This window comes from Puma concolor, chromosome D1 (genome assembly GCF_028749965.1).
Source record: "Puma concolor isolate L17-30 chromosome D1, mPumCon1.1.hap2, whole genome shotgun sequence".
NCBI classification, from domain to species: Eukaryota; Metazoa; Chordata; class Mammalia; order Carnivora; family Felidae; genus Puma; species Puma concolor.
The window spans coordinates 30,893,797-30,908,593 of NC_141676.1; the positions used below are offsets into that span (position 1 = coordinate 30,893,797).

Consider the following 14,797-nt stretch of genomic DNA (forward strand, 5'->3'; position numbering starts at 1 on the left):
CTGTCCCGGTGACTATTCCAGCCACCGCTCTTTACTCTGAGATCCCTACTCATGCTGAGTACTTCCACACTGTTCCTCCTGTTGCCTGGACAGCCCTTCCTTTCTGCCTGACTTTCTAAGTCTATGCTTGTTGTAATCTCAATTCAAGTTCCAGCTTCAGGCCACTCTTCTGCTTCTTTCTGAGCCGAAGATGGATTGTCCCGGGCATTTGAGATTGACATACTACCGTGTGTCCTTTGCCCACTGTAATGCCCTGTCCTTCATCCTAGCCCACAAGCAGTGCCAATCATTTTCTCCTTTACTCCACAGCACCTCATGCAGCCTTGATTATAACACCTTGCACACAGTTGTGAAAGTCACCTGTTTAAATGTTGTGAAATGACTCAATGAGCAGAAACCAGGCATGCCAGTAAGCGTTTGGTGAATAGATGAATGGAGGGACCAACTGCAGAATCCTTGAAGAAGCCATCCTTCTTGCTTCTTTGTTTTTCCCGAACCTATCATGCTACCTGGCACACAGGTAGATGCCTGAGAAATGGTTGTTCACCAAATGCCTGACTGAATGTGTGAAATAACGGACGCTCAGTTCAGTGTCACGTGCCTTCTTTTCTCAGATGCAAGGCCACTACCCAGAACTGTAAGCCGATTAACTTCGTTGGTAGGTTAGGGGAGAGGGAAACATTTAACTCTAGATAGTACATCTCCAGTGAGATATTTACGATCCAACAATATGCCAGCCAAGAGGCGTCAGTGGCTCAGACCATTGCTACCCTGATGGGCATGAAAACACCTAGAATGGCACTGGTAGAAAGACCATGAATTCATATCAGATGCAGTGCTCAAAGAATTAAATCGTTTCCACTTAATATTCATTGAATGTCAGCACTGTACTTCTGTACCAGGAAAAAATAGACGAGACATACTTTGTGCAGTGGGCTTTGTTAGCTATAATTAGTCGGTGATAGAACAGTGTTGATACAGCAGTTCAGCAGTTAAAGGAAAGCAGTGCCCTTGCTACAAATGTGAATATATTTATACATCTGGTTCTGTTATGCTTACTTACTGTGTTTCAGCACCGTTACTGTTCCCGGGCATGATGGCTAAACTAGGAGAATTTCACCAGCTCCTAGTTTCAGAGAAATGAGAACAGCCCCATTTCTGACGCAACTCAGTTAAATCACACACCCCTTAATTTTTGTTTTGTTGTGGTAACAGAATTCTGGCTTTGTTCTCTTTTACACTAGATATCCCGGGAAGCCCCGTCTGCAGTCCTACATTGTGGTTTCGCTTCTCTTTCCATATAAAGCCCCGCTAATTCGGATTATATTTGGATGGGTCTGGACTGTGTTTATCTTTGCATTGTCTGGGAAAGCAGAGAAGAAAATTGCAAAGAGAAAGGACATGCTTAAGCTACTTAAGAGATTGAATTACTTCTGAAGCCTTAAATAGTGGCGTACAAATCTTGCAGCTAATCATGTGGGTGGGGGGGGGGGGAGTTGTGGTAGTGGTGGTGGTCGTTGGGTTTTGCCCCTCTTTTCACACTTGAGGAAGAGGCTACAAGAGAAGTGACTTGCCCAGGGTCACATGACTAAGTGATGACCAATGGGTAGAAGTGCAGGAGCTCCCGGACTCCACAAACAGGGCTTTTTAAAAACAAACAAACAAAAAAAGCCCCACAAAAAATGAGACTTATCTGTCAGCTAATGTAGTCTGTTTAAAGAGACCTGTGTTAGGAAACATTGACAATCAGTTTGCTCGTGTCACTTGATGTACCTGAGAATGAGGAATACTTTTAATTTCTATCGGTATTTAAAAAAAATCAAGCTTTTACATTACTCACTTCCCCAATGTAGTGCAATAGGCAGATTTTTTTTTTTTTTTGAGCTTTTAAGAGATTCAGTTTGACTGGATAAGTTAACATGAGAATTAAGGGGTCAATATACACGGCACTAAAACTTGGATAGTTTCAATAGTGAATTCTAATAATTTTGAGCAGACTCTCTAGATATGTATATATGTATATTATTTATTTATGTATTTACTTTTGAGAGAGAGAGAGTGAGCCTGAGTGAGCAAGGGGTAGAGAGAGAGAGAAAGAATCCTAGGAGGTGCAGAGAGAGAAAGAGAGAGAGTGAGGAGCCTGGAGTGGGGCTCGAGTTCACACAAAGTGGGGCTCAAACTCACCTACCATGAGATCATGACCTGAACTGAAGTGTGCGCTTAATTGAGTGAGCCACCCAGGTGCCCCCAGACTCTCTGGATCTTAATGGTACCAGAGTTTAGGTGATTTGCTAGGATTTTGTAATTTTTATCTTTTTTTATTCTCCAAATGCCAGCGTCTTTCTAAGCTTCCACAATTAAGTGGATGGAAAGAGAAACTGGAACTTAAGAAATCTCAGTTCTAGTTGTTTAGAGTGGACAAACCTTTAAATTGTAGTCGTTCTCTATTTGTTTTAATGTGTAGTTGGAAAATAAAACCAGAATATCTAAGTTATGAGTTCATAAATGATATTGTTTAGGGCAGTACTTTAAAAAAATGTATATGAAGGGTAACATGCATCATAGAAACTAAGTGGGGGCATACATGAGTAAGGCAGACCATGAAGAAGATATTCAAAGAAGTGTAACAGTGGATTGGACAATCTCCAAAGTCTTTTCCAATATAAAATTTTGTGATTCTAATAACTTACACTTGGTATTTATTGACTTATTTTGAATGTTTATTTTATTTTAGAGAAAGAGACAGAATGTGAGCAGGGAGGGGCAGAGAGAGAGAGGGAGATACAGAATCGGAGGCAGGCTCCAGGCTCTGAGCTGTCAGCCCAGAGCCCGCTGTGGGGTTCGAACTCATGAACAGGAGATCAAGACCTGAGCTGAAGTCGGACACTTAACCAACTGAGCCACCTCGGTGCCCCTACACCTGGTATTTAGATTTCATTGTTTTGCTGGCAGGTTTTGCGTATCTTTAGTGTTGGCTAAAGTATATCAGGGTGGATGGTGTAACGTCTCACATATAACTTTAGCTTTCCTGCCACCTGAATTTTCTGGGCAAAAAATGAAAGCTTTAGTATCCCATTGGAAAACTTTAAAGATCGAGTCAGTGGAATGCATAAACAACATCTTCAAGTGGAATATGGGGATGGTAAATACATTTGATTCCCGTTAAAATGCTTTGTAAGGGTAATATTCTATTCTCACACTGAATTATAGGCTAATTGTGTACACAAGGCTTTTACTGCACACATGGTCTAAAGAAGAAATTCATGTCATAACAAATGACATGATAACAGCTTTTATGAAGATCTATCAATGGAGCTTACAACACTGTACGAATTTGTTATTGGGAAAAATAACAGATATTGTCGGAAAAGTATCCCATAGTGGAAGCAGTAATATTACCATATTTTTATGGGCAAAAAACTGTAATGTGTCAAGACTAACTAAATGAGAATGGTTTATTTGTTTGAATATGCAATGAGATATATAAGCATTTGACAGTCAAGCTTCAAGAACAAGTGAGGCCTGGCACAAAAGTTGGAGACTGAATTAGAAAACGTTTTGACGATACCTCCTCTCAGAAAGACCACCAGTGTGCCCAGCAGTGTTGTCTCTCCATCACCACTAACGACACAGATCTTTGATACACAGCTCACTGGCCCATGAATTCACAGGCCCACGAATTCGGCCACTGCACAGGGAGGAGCTCAGACCAATCAGATCCTATTGAGGAGGAGACCAGTAGGACTCTGAAGGTACCAGAAATCTTATCACACAAGGGAACATTGGAGAAACCAGGGCTCCTCAGTTAGAGTAGAGAAGATATTAGGGAGTTATGATACTTGTCCTCAAATATTTGAGGAACTGTCAAAGGGAAAAAGGGACCGGATTCTTATTCTCTGGTATTTTATTTTATTTTATTTCATTTATTATTTCATTTTATAGAGAGGGGAGGGGGAAGGGCAGAAGAAGAGAGCAAGACAATCTCAGGCAACCTCCAAGATCAGCGTTCAGCATGGAGCCTGATGCACAGCCTGATCCTACAACCCTGGATCATGAACTTAGCCAAAATCCAGAGTTGGATGCTCAACCGACTGAGCCACCCAGGCGCCCTTATTCCCTGGTATTTCAAACCAGAAGATTGAGATTAAAGAAGAAAGTAACAGGAAGGAAATAAATGTGTTTATTGACTGTGGGGTATGTGCCAGGTGTTGTGTATGTGACCTCCTTTAGCTCAGGAAGTTCCTGTGTAGTAGCTGTTCCCTCCTTGTAACAGAAGACATGGAGGCCAGAGAAGCTAAAAGATGCTACTGCTACGAATAGTAGCAAAAATATTAGTACTTCATAAAAAACAAAAACACAAAACCGTACCCACTTACTGAGTGTCTGCTGTGTGTCAGACTATTCTGAATGCTTTGAGTACATGATGCCTCTTTACCCTCACAGCAATCCTCTGGGACAGGTGCTATTTTTATAACTTTTGTTGGGGAGGAAACCGAGACAGGAGTTTAGCCCCTTGTTTGGTGTCACGCCATTCATAAATTTGGAGTGAGATTCAAAGCCAGACAGTCAAGCATGCTTCACTCGTGTCATTCTCCTTCTTTACTTCCTGAACATGTGCTATGTGCCAGACCCGGTACTTGACAATTTATATCTTCACAGCAACACAGCAGATTAGGCTGTTACTATTCCCATTTTACAGATGAGGGAAGAAAAAAAAATGAAGCCCCAAAGAATGAAATGACTCGCCAGAAGCGAATAACTCAGCCAACATTGTTAGTTTTCAGGCTGTGGGCCAAGTCTCTTAGGACCAAGCTCAGCTTTTTGTGCGCTTGCAGAGGTGCAGACCCTGGATGAGAAACTTTTTCGCCAAGTAGAAATATCGAAAAACAAGAATAGGGGTCCTGGGGGGAGAGGAGGCAACCCAGGAGCTCTCCTTCTCTGAAAACCTTGGGAAGAAAACTTGTGTCAGTTAGGCAGGGCAGATGGTGTAGAAGGAATTCAAGCTTCGTATACAGCATTGAACCCAATGCCCGCTAAGGTTTTGTCTGGCTCTGGGATTTTGCGATGCTGTGTTTTCTTCTCATCTTCCCATGTCCTCTTGTTTTCCCCAGGGTGCACTCAAATGTACATGCAAGTCTCACTGTGATATTTGAATCTGGCTCTGGGGGTTAGATTGCCTTGGTAAGATACTCATGTGCTAGGCTACTTGACATGATGCCTTAGGGGAAATGTTCAATCATTTGAGAAGTCAGCAGCATAAACAGTAAGCAGTAAAAGTTAACTAAGAGGGAAAATGTCGTCTGAGGGTCTTCACACCATGTGAACAGGTAGATCTTCTAATGGTAGTCATGGTCTCCCTTAGATATACTTTTATAGTGAAAATATTTCATGGCCTTGACTTTTATTTTCAAAGCATTTACCAAATGCCCAATTTGGAAATAGTAGTGTCCTGAGGGTTGTCTCAACTTTAATTATATCTGCTGCAACTTGCCTACTCTACTAGACATCTTATTTTCAACTCAGAATGTCTTTGAGTGGAAATGTCTTCCTTCCTATGACCCCCCCCACCCCAGGTGATAGTTGTCATGTTATCTTTCAGCATGGCTCTGACATGCTGTGCTGTCTTGTCTCCTGAAACCATCCCTTGCCTTGTTCGGAATCCTGTAGGTAACAAAGGATATCAGTGTCTCTGGGTCAGAGGATGTATATAAATTTTGCATTTGCCTCTTTACACCTACCCCTTCCCCAAGCCTCTCCCTTGAATCAATCCTCCATAACTGTCTTCAACGTCTACCTAATTCTCTTTGGTGATATCAAATTGGTGATATTGATGGGTGAGCCTTCTCTGCGCCTTCCTATGTACTTCTGATTCATTTTATTTCAGCTCAAAGCTAGGAAGACACATTTTCCCCCTTTTCCCTTTCTTGTCAATTCTGTTGGACATTTGAATGTTTCTCTGGAGGAGGTGGGAAGGTGGGGAAGGAAGTGGAAGCCACTTAGAAATTGACCGGTGGCCCAATCAGTAGGCTCAGAAGAAAGTTATTGCCTAGTATAGAACTAAGATGGGAAACAGATTATGTACCATGTGTTGATTTGCTTCTTAACACTGAGAAGAAGTCATAGAATACGGGCCTGCTCACAGTGAGGGGGTTATATCTGTACTACTTTCTGTTTAGTAAATTGAAAATGATAACTATAAGGTATGTCTGTCTGATAAATTCTGATGGATTAGTAAAGGATTTTGATGTAGTAGTTGTACCTGTAGCTTAGCTGAGTTATGGAAAAGAAGAAATAGGGACTGTGTCTATAGGTTAGCCTTAGGATGAGAACTGGAAAATAAAGATGTATTTATGTAGATACGTGTGTGTGTGTGTGTGGGTATATATATATATATATATACACACATATATATATGTGTGTGTGTGTATATATATATATATATATATATATATTTGAATTTATTCATATATTTACAAGCCCGGTGGCTGATATTTATTTAATTTTCATCCAAATGTTGAAATGTGTGCGGTCCCGTTCCAGTGAGGATCTTAACGCTTGACGTGGGAAGAGAGTATTACCTATCACTTTAACTTTTCACTTGCATTCTGCTTCAGAGAACAGGCATACATTCTCCAGGGAAACTACTTGTAGGAGACAGGAGATATTGATGAGACTGGAACCGCTCAGACTGAGTGTAATAGAGTCTGTGTAATGGAAGGGAAGACACCAAACGTTTTTATATATATAAAAAAAGTCAACACTGCATATCATCAGAAGGGTTTCCAGGTTACTCATGAGATCTCAGTGGATTAGTGAATATTCTCTATGGTAATAGCATTATTAATTTCTAACCTTTACAGGAAAAATTCATTAATTTTTTGCAGAAGTTAAACTTTCTTTTTGGGTTTCCAATTAGACCCGCTGCATTAACCAGTTCACAATCCCCCACCCCCTTCTCTCTTCTTGCTCTTTTTTTCTTCCTTCTTTTCCTTCTTCTGTGACAAAGAGAAAATTACGTTAAAAGATTAACTATTAAAGAAACGCCACCAAGACTGGCCAGGTTGTGTATTGATGTCTTTATTCTCCTCACTAAAATTGCCATTGTTAAACCAGATCATTTCTTTTAAAAAGGGGGAAAAAAGAAAGAAAAATTAAACAAAGCCTGTAGGGGCAACACATATAGGGAATCTTGTGTTGAGCTTTCAGCGTGTTCCCTGCTGCATGTTAATGATCATGGGCGGGGCTGTGACATGAAATATTGTTCCTTATTTAATGTTTCACACTCTAATCTCCGCATTGCATATTTGCCTCTCTTGTGACCTTCTCTTTGCCTTTATAACTGCTTCTTTTCACCCATAATCCAAAATAAGTGTACATTCCTACAGAGAAATTAAAGGAAGCTGTCAGTGTAGAGTTAATATAGTTAAAGCATCCTTAACTCTGCTACAAACCCCTTAAATAATTAAAACTGTATGCTTGAAGAGCCAGATTTGCATTTCTTTTACCAAGTTTATTTAGCACACTTTGTTACACTCAATTAAATGAGACTGTTCTGTTTCATTTTCTTTGCTTCGGGTTGATCATTTTGCCTTTTGATTCTTATGCCCTAGTGTAATTTCACAGTGCTTAGGTCTCTAAAACTATACATATATTAATGTATATGTAGATCTATACACACCCATTAAAAGGCTTACTATTTGTACTGAATAGAATCTTTGCCCAAGGCATTGGGAGTCTTGCAAGTGATCTAAGGTATCACTGGGACTGCAGATAATTCATGGTGGTAAAGAAGGAGCTTGACAAAGTTCTTTCAACAGTCGATGTTTTTCTTTTCAGTCCTGCCATTTTTGACATCACCTTCTCTCCCCACGGTTTGATTTGTGAATCACTTAGCAAAAACAAGAAGATACAGGTGTTGAATGGTTGTGGAAAGGAAATTAAATATAAGCACTATCTAGATCTTTCTACATCTCAGTTGGCAAAGCATGTGCTGAGTGTTCTCCCTAAATTAGTTCATTGCTTAAGTTATGCATGTTTAAGAAGGAATAAATGTAGTTATCCATTTCTTAATGAGGAGTGGGATCAATTGGAGCATGATGAGAGAAAATAGCATAATTTTGCTTCCCCAGTTGGGGTTCAATATCCCTAAACTTCACCATTCATCACTCTGCCAGTTTCCTGGGTTATTTCTGATCCTACATGTAAGATATCCTTTCCTTTTAATTCTCCTACCAGGTAAGTAAGCCTTTTTGAATTTGCTCAGTGGAGTTGTAGATGGGTGATGCTTTCTCCTTTGCACCCCAAAGTCTCCCTTGTTACAACGGGCCCTTCTGCCTTTGCATCAGTTTGTCTGGGCGTGTTCACGGATAACAATCGATATGTATGTGCAATGACAATTACAAGGGTTCTAATATATTTAACTGTTATGGGATCTGTTATGTCTACTTTAGGGTCGACCCCATCCCATATGACACTCCAAAACCAGCGGGCCACACGCGGTTTGTCTGCATCTCAGACACACACTCCAGAACAGATGGTATCCAGATGCCTTATGGGGACATCCTTCTCCACACAGGCGATTTCACCGAGCTGGGACTGCCCTCAGAGGTTAAGAAGTTTAATGACTGGTTAGGTAAGGAATGATTGCGTTCTGGCGCCCCCAATTAACCTTTCCCGTCCGAGTGTCACTCACTGCGTCCTAATTGAATTAGAGCACTTGGAAGCCAGCTCAGCCATTTCTCGTATGATATGCGGTGGTGTCTAGCTTTAATCCAATTCTGTTAATTAAAGATGAATTTTTAGATATTTAATTTTACTGTGCATCCTTTCAGTGCCTGGCCTCAGCGGCTCTGGGGCAAAGGGACGGAAAGCTTTGAAACCCATCTCATCTCACTCATGCTGCTTTAATGAGGGCATTCATTGGCACACATGAGACCTAGAATCATATTTTTAATTCATTGGCTCTGCAATCTTTCCCAGATATTATGAGCAAAGATGTACAGGTGACCTACTAGTAAGAGAGCATTTCTAAGAAATGAAGGAGGATGTGAAAGTCCTTATATGAAGGGAGGGTCCAGTACTGCTTGGGAGCAACTTTCCCAAGGGAACTAGAGGGTGTCCTAAAACTCCTGAAAAGATAAGCTGTCCTGCTGTAAAGCTCCCCAAACTTGAAATCCTATATACACCGAGAAAAGGATAATGGCAACTTTGTGGCTCCTGTATGGGCACCCGCAGGTCGAGGTTATGGAAAAATATTGGCTCCTGGGTCAGGCTGTTGCCAAATATTAGCATTGCAAGGCAATCATGGAGTTATTCATAGCTAGATTAGATGACACATCTTTTAAAGAATCCTCTTAGGTGAGGGAAAGAAGGCAGGGGTTCTGAGATTTTAGAATCTCTGAAGACGCTAAAGAATTATATAGTAAAGAGCAGAAATCACTCTGGAAGAATAATGTCATGAATAATACGTCAGCCAATAAAAATTACTCAGGAGATTTAGGCAGAAAGTTTAAAATTCATTTTCCATCAAGCTAAATTAAGGCAGGGGTTGAGAAAATTTTAAATAATTGATGAAATGATAAAATGTATTTGTTAATGGAAAAACAACATTCATTAAAAACACTTAAAATATTTCAAAAAAATAAGTCTAACTGCTGACATAACTATTTTGAGTTTTCCTGTGACCTTGCACATCTATCCACATTTTATGTAGTTGACATCAGAGTACATACCTGCTCTTTTACTTCTGGCTATTTTCATTTAATAGTATTGACATGATTTTCAATGAGTTTGCATAATTTTCATGTTCATCCTTTTAAATAGCAACATGACATTAATATGGTTCTGTGGTTTTATTTAATGAGACATCCCTCTAAAAATGAATATTGAAATTGGTAATTTTTCCTCTGATTGCTGGCACTGAAATTTGCATTTTCATTTGTATATGTCTTTTGGTTTCTATTGATTTATTTCTTAGGGTAAAACACTGTAGGAGTTAAATTACCAAGTAAAAGGACATGAAATTCTTCATGGTTTTTGCTGTATGTTGACGTCTTGCTTTCCAAGGGGATTGTAGCTCTGTACTTCATTAGCAATGAACGGATATACCGATTTCACCATGATCTCAGCAGCGCTGGATATTGGAGCTTTATATTTCGTGCTCTTTTAGTAGTTATTGCATCATCTCAAACAGCAGGGTACCTTAAATAACATTCAGCATACTCTCATTTTTATAGATAACTCAGAGATACAGAGAAGTTATGGGACTCTCAGAGTCTCCTTGTGGCAGAGCTGGGTCTATAATCCAGATCTTTTCACTCATCTTTTGCTTTTGTAAAATTGGCTTTCAAGTACTGTTATCTCTTAATTTTAACAACTTTTATTTATGAACTGTTAGCAGGCAAAATTACTTGAGGTTGAATCTTGACAGTTCAAAACTGTTCTGTGAAACTGAAACACAGGAATGATCTAGCTGCCTTGACCATGTTGATTGGAAAGAAAGGGAATAGCTCTGTGGGAAGTGTTTACAGAGATACAAGATGGGATAGATCCTGGTTATAATCTTGTTTAGCCACTGACCTTGGGCAACTGAGTTAACCTCTCTTTTCCCCTTGGTTTCCCTCTGCAGAACTAAGGATTAATACTACCTGTCTTTCTGGATTGTTGTGCAGATTAATCAGTAAATGATTGCTGCTAGTAAGTTTTTGTGGGCCATTAATAACTGAATGGGGAATGTGGTGAATGGACCATCAACAGATATTTAAAGGGTAAAAACAAGAAGAGGTCAGAGGAGTTATTTAGTAGATTAGAAGTAAACACTGGGAGATTTTATAAGGGAAAGTACTCTGTAAATGAAAATGTGCCGTAACTAAGGAAATAAAATGATAAGGAAATAAAATGCTGAGGTCCATTTGCACGATCAGTTCCTTGTCTTCCCATGTCGCCTCTGATCTCGTGAGGCAGAAGGAAGATGTCTCAGAAAAGGCTTCAGAACATGAGGCCAAAGGGAGCCCATGGGCTATGGATAAAGTTGGGATCTCACAGGGAAGGCCCAGAATAGCTCAGTTACCCTTGCTGCCTTGTGGTGCTGAAGAATGAGAGATGATGTGAGATTACACTCTACCACTTGGCTCAGTGGAAGCCTTTCACCTGAAAAAAGTGCTGCTAGCAACTGCTGCCAGATGACCTAGCAGAGTGGAGGCAAGGGTTACATCAGTCTAGGGCTTTTGTCATAATAAGGCATCCAGCTCTCACTGGCATGAGTCCTTACAGATCTTGGCAGGCCCTTCAAGTTCAGTGAACCTCTAATTCATTTCCAAACTTTCTGCTCGAGACTACCTCAATGATTGGAAACGATCTGATCATCCCACCAGCTTCCCTTATTCTCCAGCAGGCTAATCTGTTTCTACTACAAGGCCAAGCATTCTTTCTGTCCTCATGCCATCCCTATAAGGTTGTAAATGTTATCCCATTTTGCAGATGGGGAACCTGAGGCTAAGGTGGGTTATCTTACCCAACATCATTTAATAGATAAGCCCAGAGAGGTTAAGAAATCCATTCCGGTTCACTTGGCTAGTCAACCTGGGGTTGTCTGATCCCAAAGTGTGAGCCCTTTTCTGTTACCACTCTGTGCTATGAAGAGTAGGCTTTTGAAGCAACTGGTAAGCTTGCACTTTAGGCTTGAACTAAAAAACACAGTAGTTTCTAGCAGTTTCATTTGGAAGTTGAGTAGCTGTTTGACCATATGCTGTTATTTGAAAGATGTATTTAAGTCCTACTAGTCTTGAATCTCACCCTGACCTACCAGCTGCAGGACCTGAGAATTTCTATTGGTTCAGAGATGATGGGTCCTGGTTAATTTGGACATAGGCCACCTGACAGGTGTAACACCCAGTTATTAATACAAAGTGATTTATGAGGTAAGCTAGCACAGCACATGGTCATAAGAAGATAGAGCTCAAACTAGGTACAGTCAAGCTTGGAAATGTAATATACCATGTAAAGATAACAAGCAGCTGGGAAGAACCAGTTTTGAATTCCCTACCTTTGATAAGTTGTTTAACTCTTGAGCCTTGATTTTTCTCTTCTATAAAATGGGTATAATAATAATATACCCCATGGTGGTTGTGCATATGCACTCTGTGATAAAGCTTGGACCATTCTTTTTTTTTTTTTTTTAATTTTTTTTTTTAATGTTTATTTTTGAGAGAGAGAGAGAAAGAGAAAAAGAGAAACAGAATGCAAGCGAGGGAGGGGCAGAGAGTGAAGGAGACAGAATCTGAAGCAGGCTCGAGGCTCTGAGCTGTCAGCACAGAGTCCAACAGGGGTCTCGAACTCACAAACTGTGAGACCATGACCCGAGCCCAAGTGTGACGCTCAACCCACTGAACCACCCAGGCGCCCCAAGTGTGGACTAGTCTTAACACAGTCCTGGACTGTAGACAACTTTCAACAAATAAGGTAGAGGAAGACAACAGAGCCAGAGGCAAAATATCCAAAAATCAGAAGGGACTGGCACCATGGATTTAAAGAATGATCAAGATTGTAAGAGGGAGCACCAAAGAGTGTTAAGAGTAGAAACCAAAAACAAGCCTCCCTTACTGGACTGAACTCTAGGACTTTTAGAGCCCTCAGAGCTCCTGGTTTCTAATTTGAGAGAAGGGGAAACTGAGGTTGGAGAGCACATGAATTACCCAGGGTCACTGAGATAATAAATGGCCACATGGGGACTAGAACTTGAATGGGGTGGGGGGTTGAACAAACATGTATTATTTGTGTATATACCTGTTCTTCATCCCCAAATTACATATATCATTTATGCAGTCTTCACAATAAGTGATGAAGTAGCTTGTATTACTTATGAGCAAGCTAGTATTAGCTTCTTTTGTACTTATGAGGAAACTGAGACTTGAAGTTCACTCATCTATGATTATGATCACAGCAACTAGGAGATAACCTCAGGATTTGAACTTGAGGCCATCAGAGTCCATTTTCTAAGCGTGTCCTCCTGTCTTTCTCTATTCCCAATCTGGGGCTTAGGATCCCTGCTGGAGGGACCATATCCTGGGTGAAATGGTGGTTCTTTGATTAACTGCCTCCCTTAACACATACACTCACACATGTGGAGGCTGAGGGTCTAAGGTGGGTGTATGTCACGTTAAAACCGCCTCTGTATGTGAGCTGGCTGGTGGGAGGGTGTTGTGAGGTGGAGAAGCATTCTTACCATTTGGTGTAGACAATTTCGATGTCAGTAACTTACAAGAAAGTAAATATAAAGAATACTGAAGATGCAGCCAGACACATAAACTCTAAGGGATGTCTAAATTATGTTGTGACATTAGCATTTCATCACACTCATTCAGTCCTTGAAATGAATAGCCACTGACTGGAGCCTGAAAATCTTTACTTCTGTGGGCAGATCTTTCCCACTTAGTAGCACTTGAATTCAAAAACACCAGTATATTCTGACAGCTGCTGCTGTTGCCCTGTTGGCCCCTTTCCTCTGAAATCTCTGCCATGGGTTGGAGAATGAAACTTTAAATTTCCATCTCTGCCACCCTGAGGGAGGCACCAGAATCCTGTTTTTCACTTGTCCCAAGCCTGGTGGTTCAGACACCCCAGTTCTCCATCTCCCAAAACACCCACCCTTCTCCCTACCCAGCTGCCACCTGTGGGGCTGTCTTCAAGGGAACCAGCCCAGGGTCAGGGAGACATGTGGCTTCTTATTGCCAGGGACTGCAGAGTTGTGGGAAAGAGAGACGGATACATCTTTCCCAAAGAAATTCTTTTTAAAGTAATAGTTAAATCCTATTGTCCCATTACTATGTGAGGTCAGATATGCTACAGGTAATGTCACCAATGCATAGCCTTTGGTGAGCTGAACTAGGAACCTAGCCACTCAACCATTATAGCATTTTCTTTTCCTTCTTGGCACAAATGCCTGCTGATCACAGACGTGGCTTAAAAATAAACTTGCCAACTATAAAATACTTGCTAGTTACAATGCTATTATTTTTATTGGTAGTAAATTCTGAACCACTGATGTGCCTAAAGGTACATTTTGTGAGGCATTGGGCCATGTGTGGTCTTCCTTCGCTTTGCCCCTGTGTTCTTCCAACCTGTGCCTCTTTGATATTCTTAAGTGTTCTTCACCGTCCACTCGATTTCATCCCTGTTGTCCTTACCTCTTCAGGATATTTTTGGTACTTCTTGATTATGGCGTATGCGTGTTGCACATTCATGGTTGTTCTATAATTGTTTACTCGTCTCTTTCTTACTAGACAACAGCATGTGCCTAATGGGAGCTCTTTGTATACCCAGTTCTGAGTATAGGGCCTAAGACATAGTGCCCAGAAGTGGTTGTTGAATTGTGGAGTGAGTGCATGAACAGAAAGATGCAAGACTTTTTTTCTGCCTGGACTTGTGGCTTAAACTTTAAAATTCTGTAGTTCTGTATGTGCAGTGTCTTTCCCCTCCCTTCCTTTTCTTTCTCTTCCTCCCCAAAGTATTTATAACAACTGGTTGGCTATTGTTAATGATCCTTCTATACTGTGCAGAAATATTTAGAAAGGTTTTGCTGTTGTTTCGTTTCCTATTAAAATTAGACAGAGTTCTTGGGTGGCCTATTCTTTCAGCCAGAAGTTTACATAGAATGGTCTAGTCTATCAGAATCCCTTTCAGCACAGCGCCAATGCCGATGCCATGAACTTTTCATTATGACTTTTCCTTGGTCTTGGTGGTTATGTAATAGCTTTTAGCTTCAGTTTCTCTAGGCCTGAGAAGAAGAATGAAAATGTTC

At 40.7% G+C, this 14,797-nt stretch overlaps 1 protein-coding gene across 3 annotated transcripts in view; it reads left to right on the forward strand.

The window, feature by feature from the left end:
• The window catches only part of MPPED2 (metallophosphoesterase domain containing 2), a 174,662-nt gene that overhangs the window by 40,162 nt on the left and 119,703 nt on the right, over positions 1-14,797 (forward strand). For all 3 annotated transcript variants that reach the window (XR_015240939.1, XM_086677766.1, XM_086677767.1), the window contains exon 3: positions 8,451-8,632. Coding sequence is in view for 2 of the 3 variants with exons in the window: in XM_086677766.1 (XP_086533892.1) it covers positions 8,451-8,632 (182 nt within the window). In the remaining variant the exon portion in view is untranslated. The remainder of the gene's footprint in view (positions 1-8,450; positions 8,633-14,797) is intronic.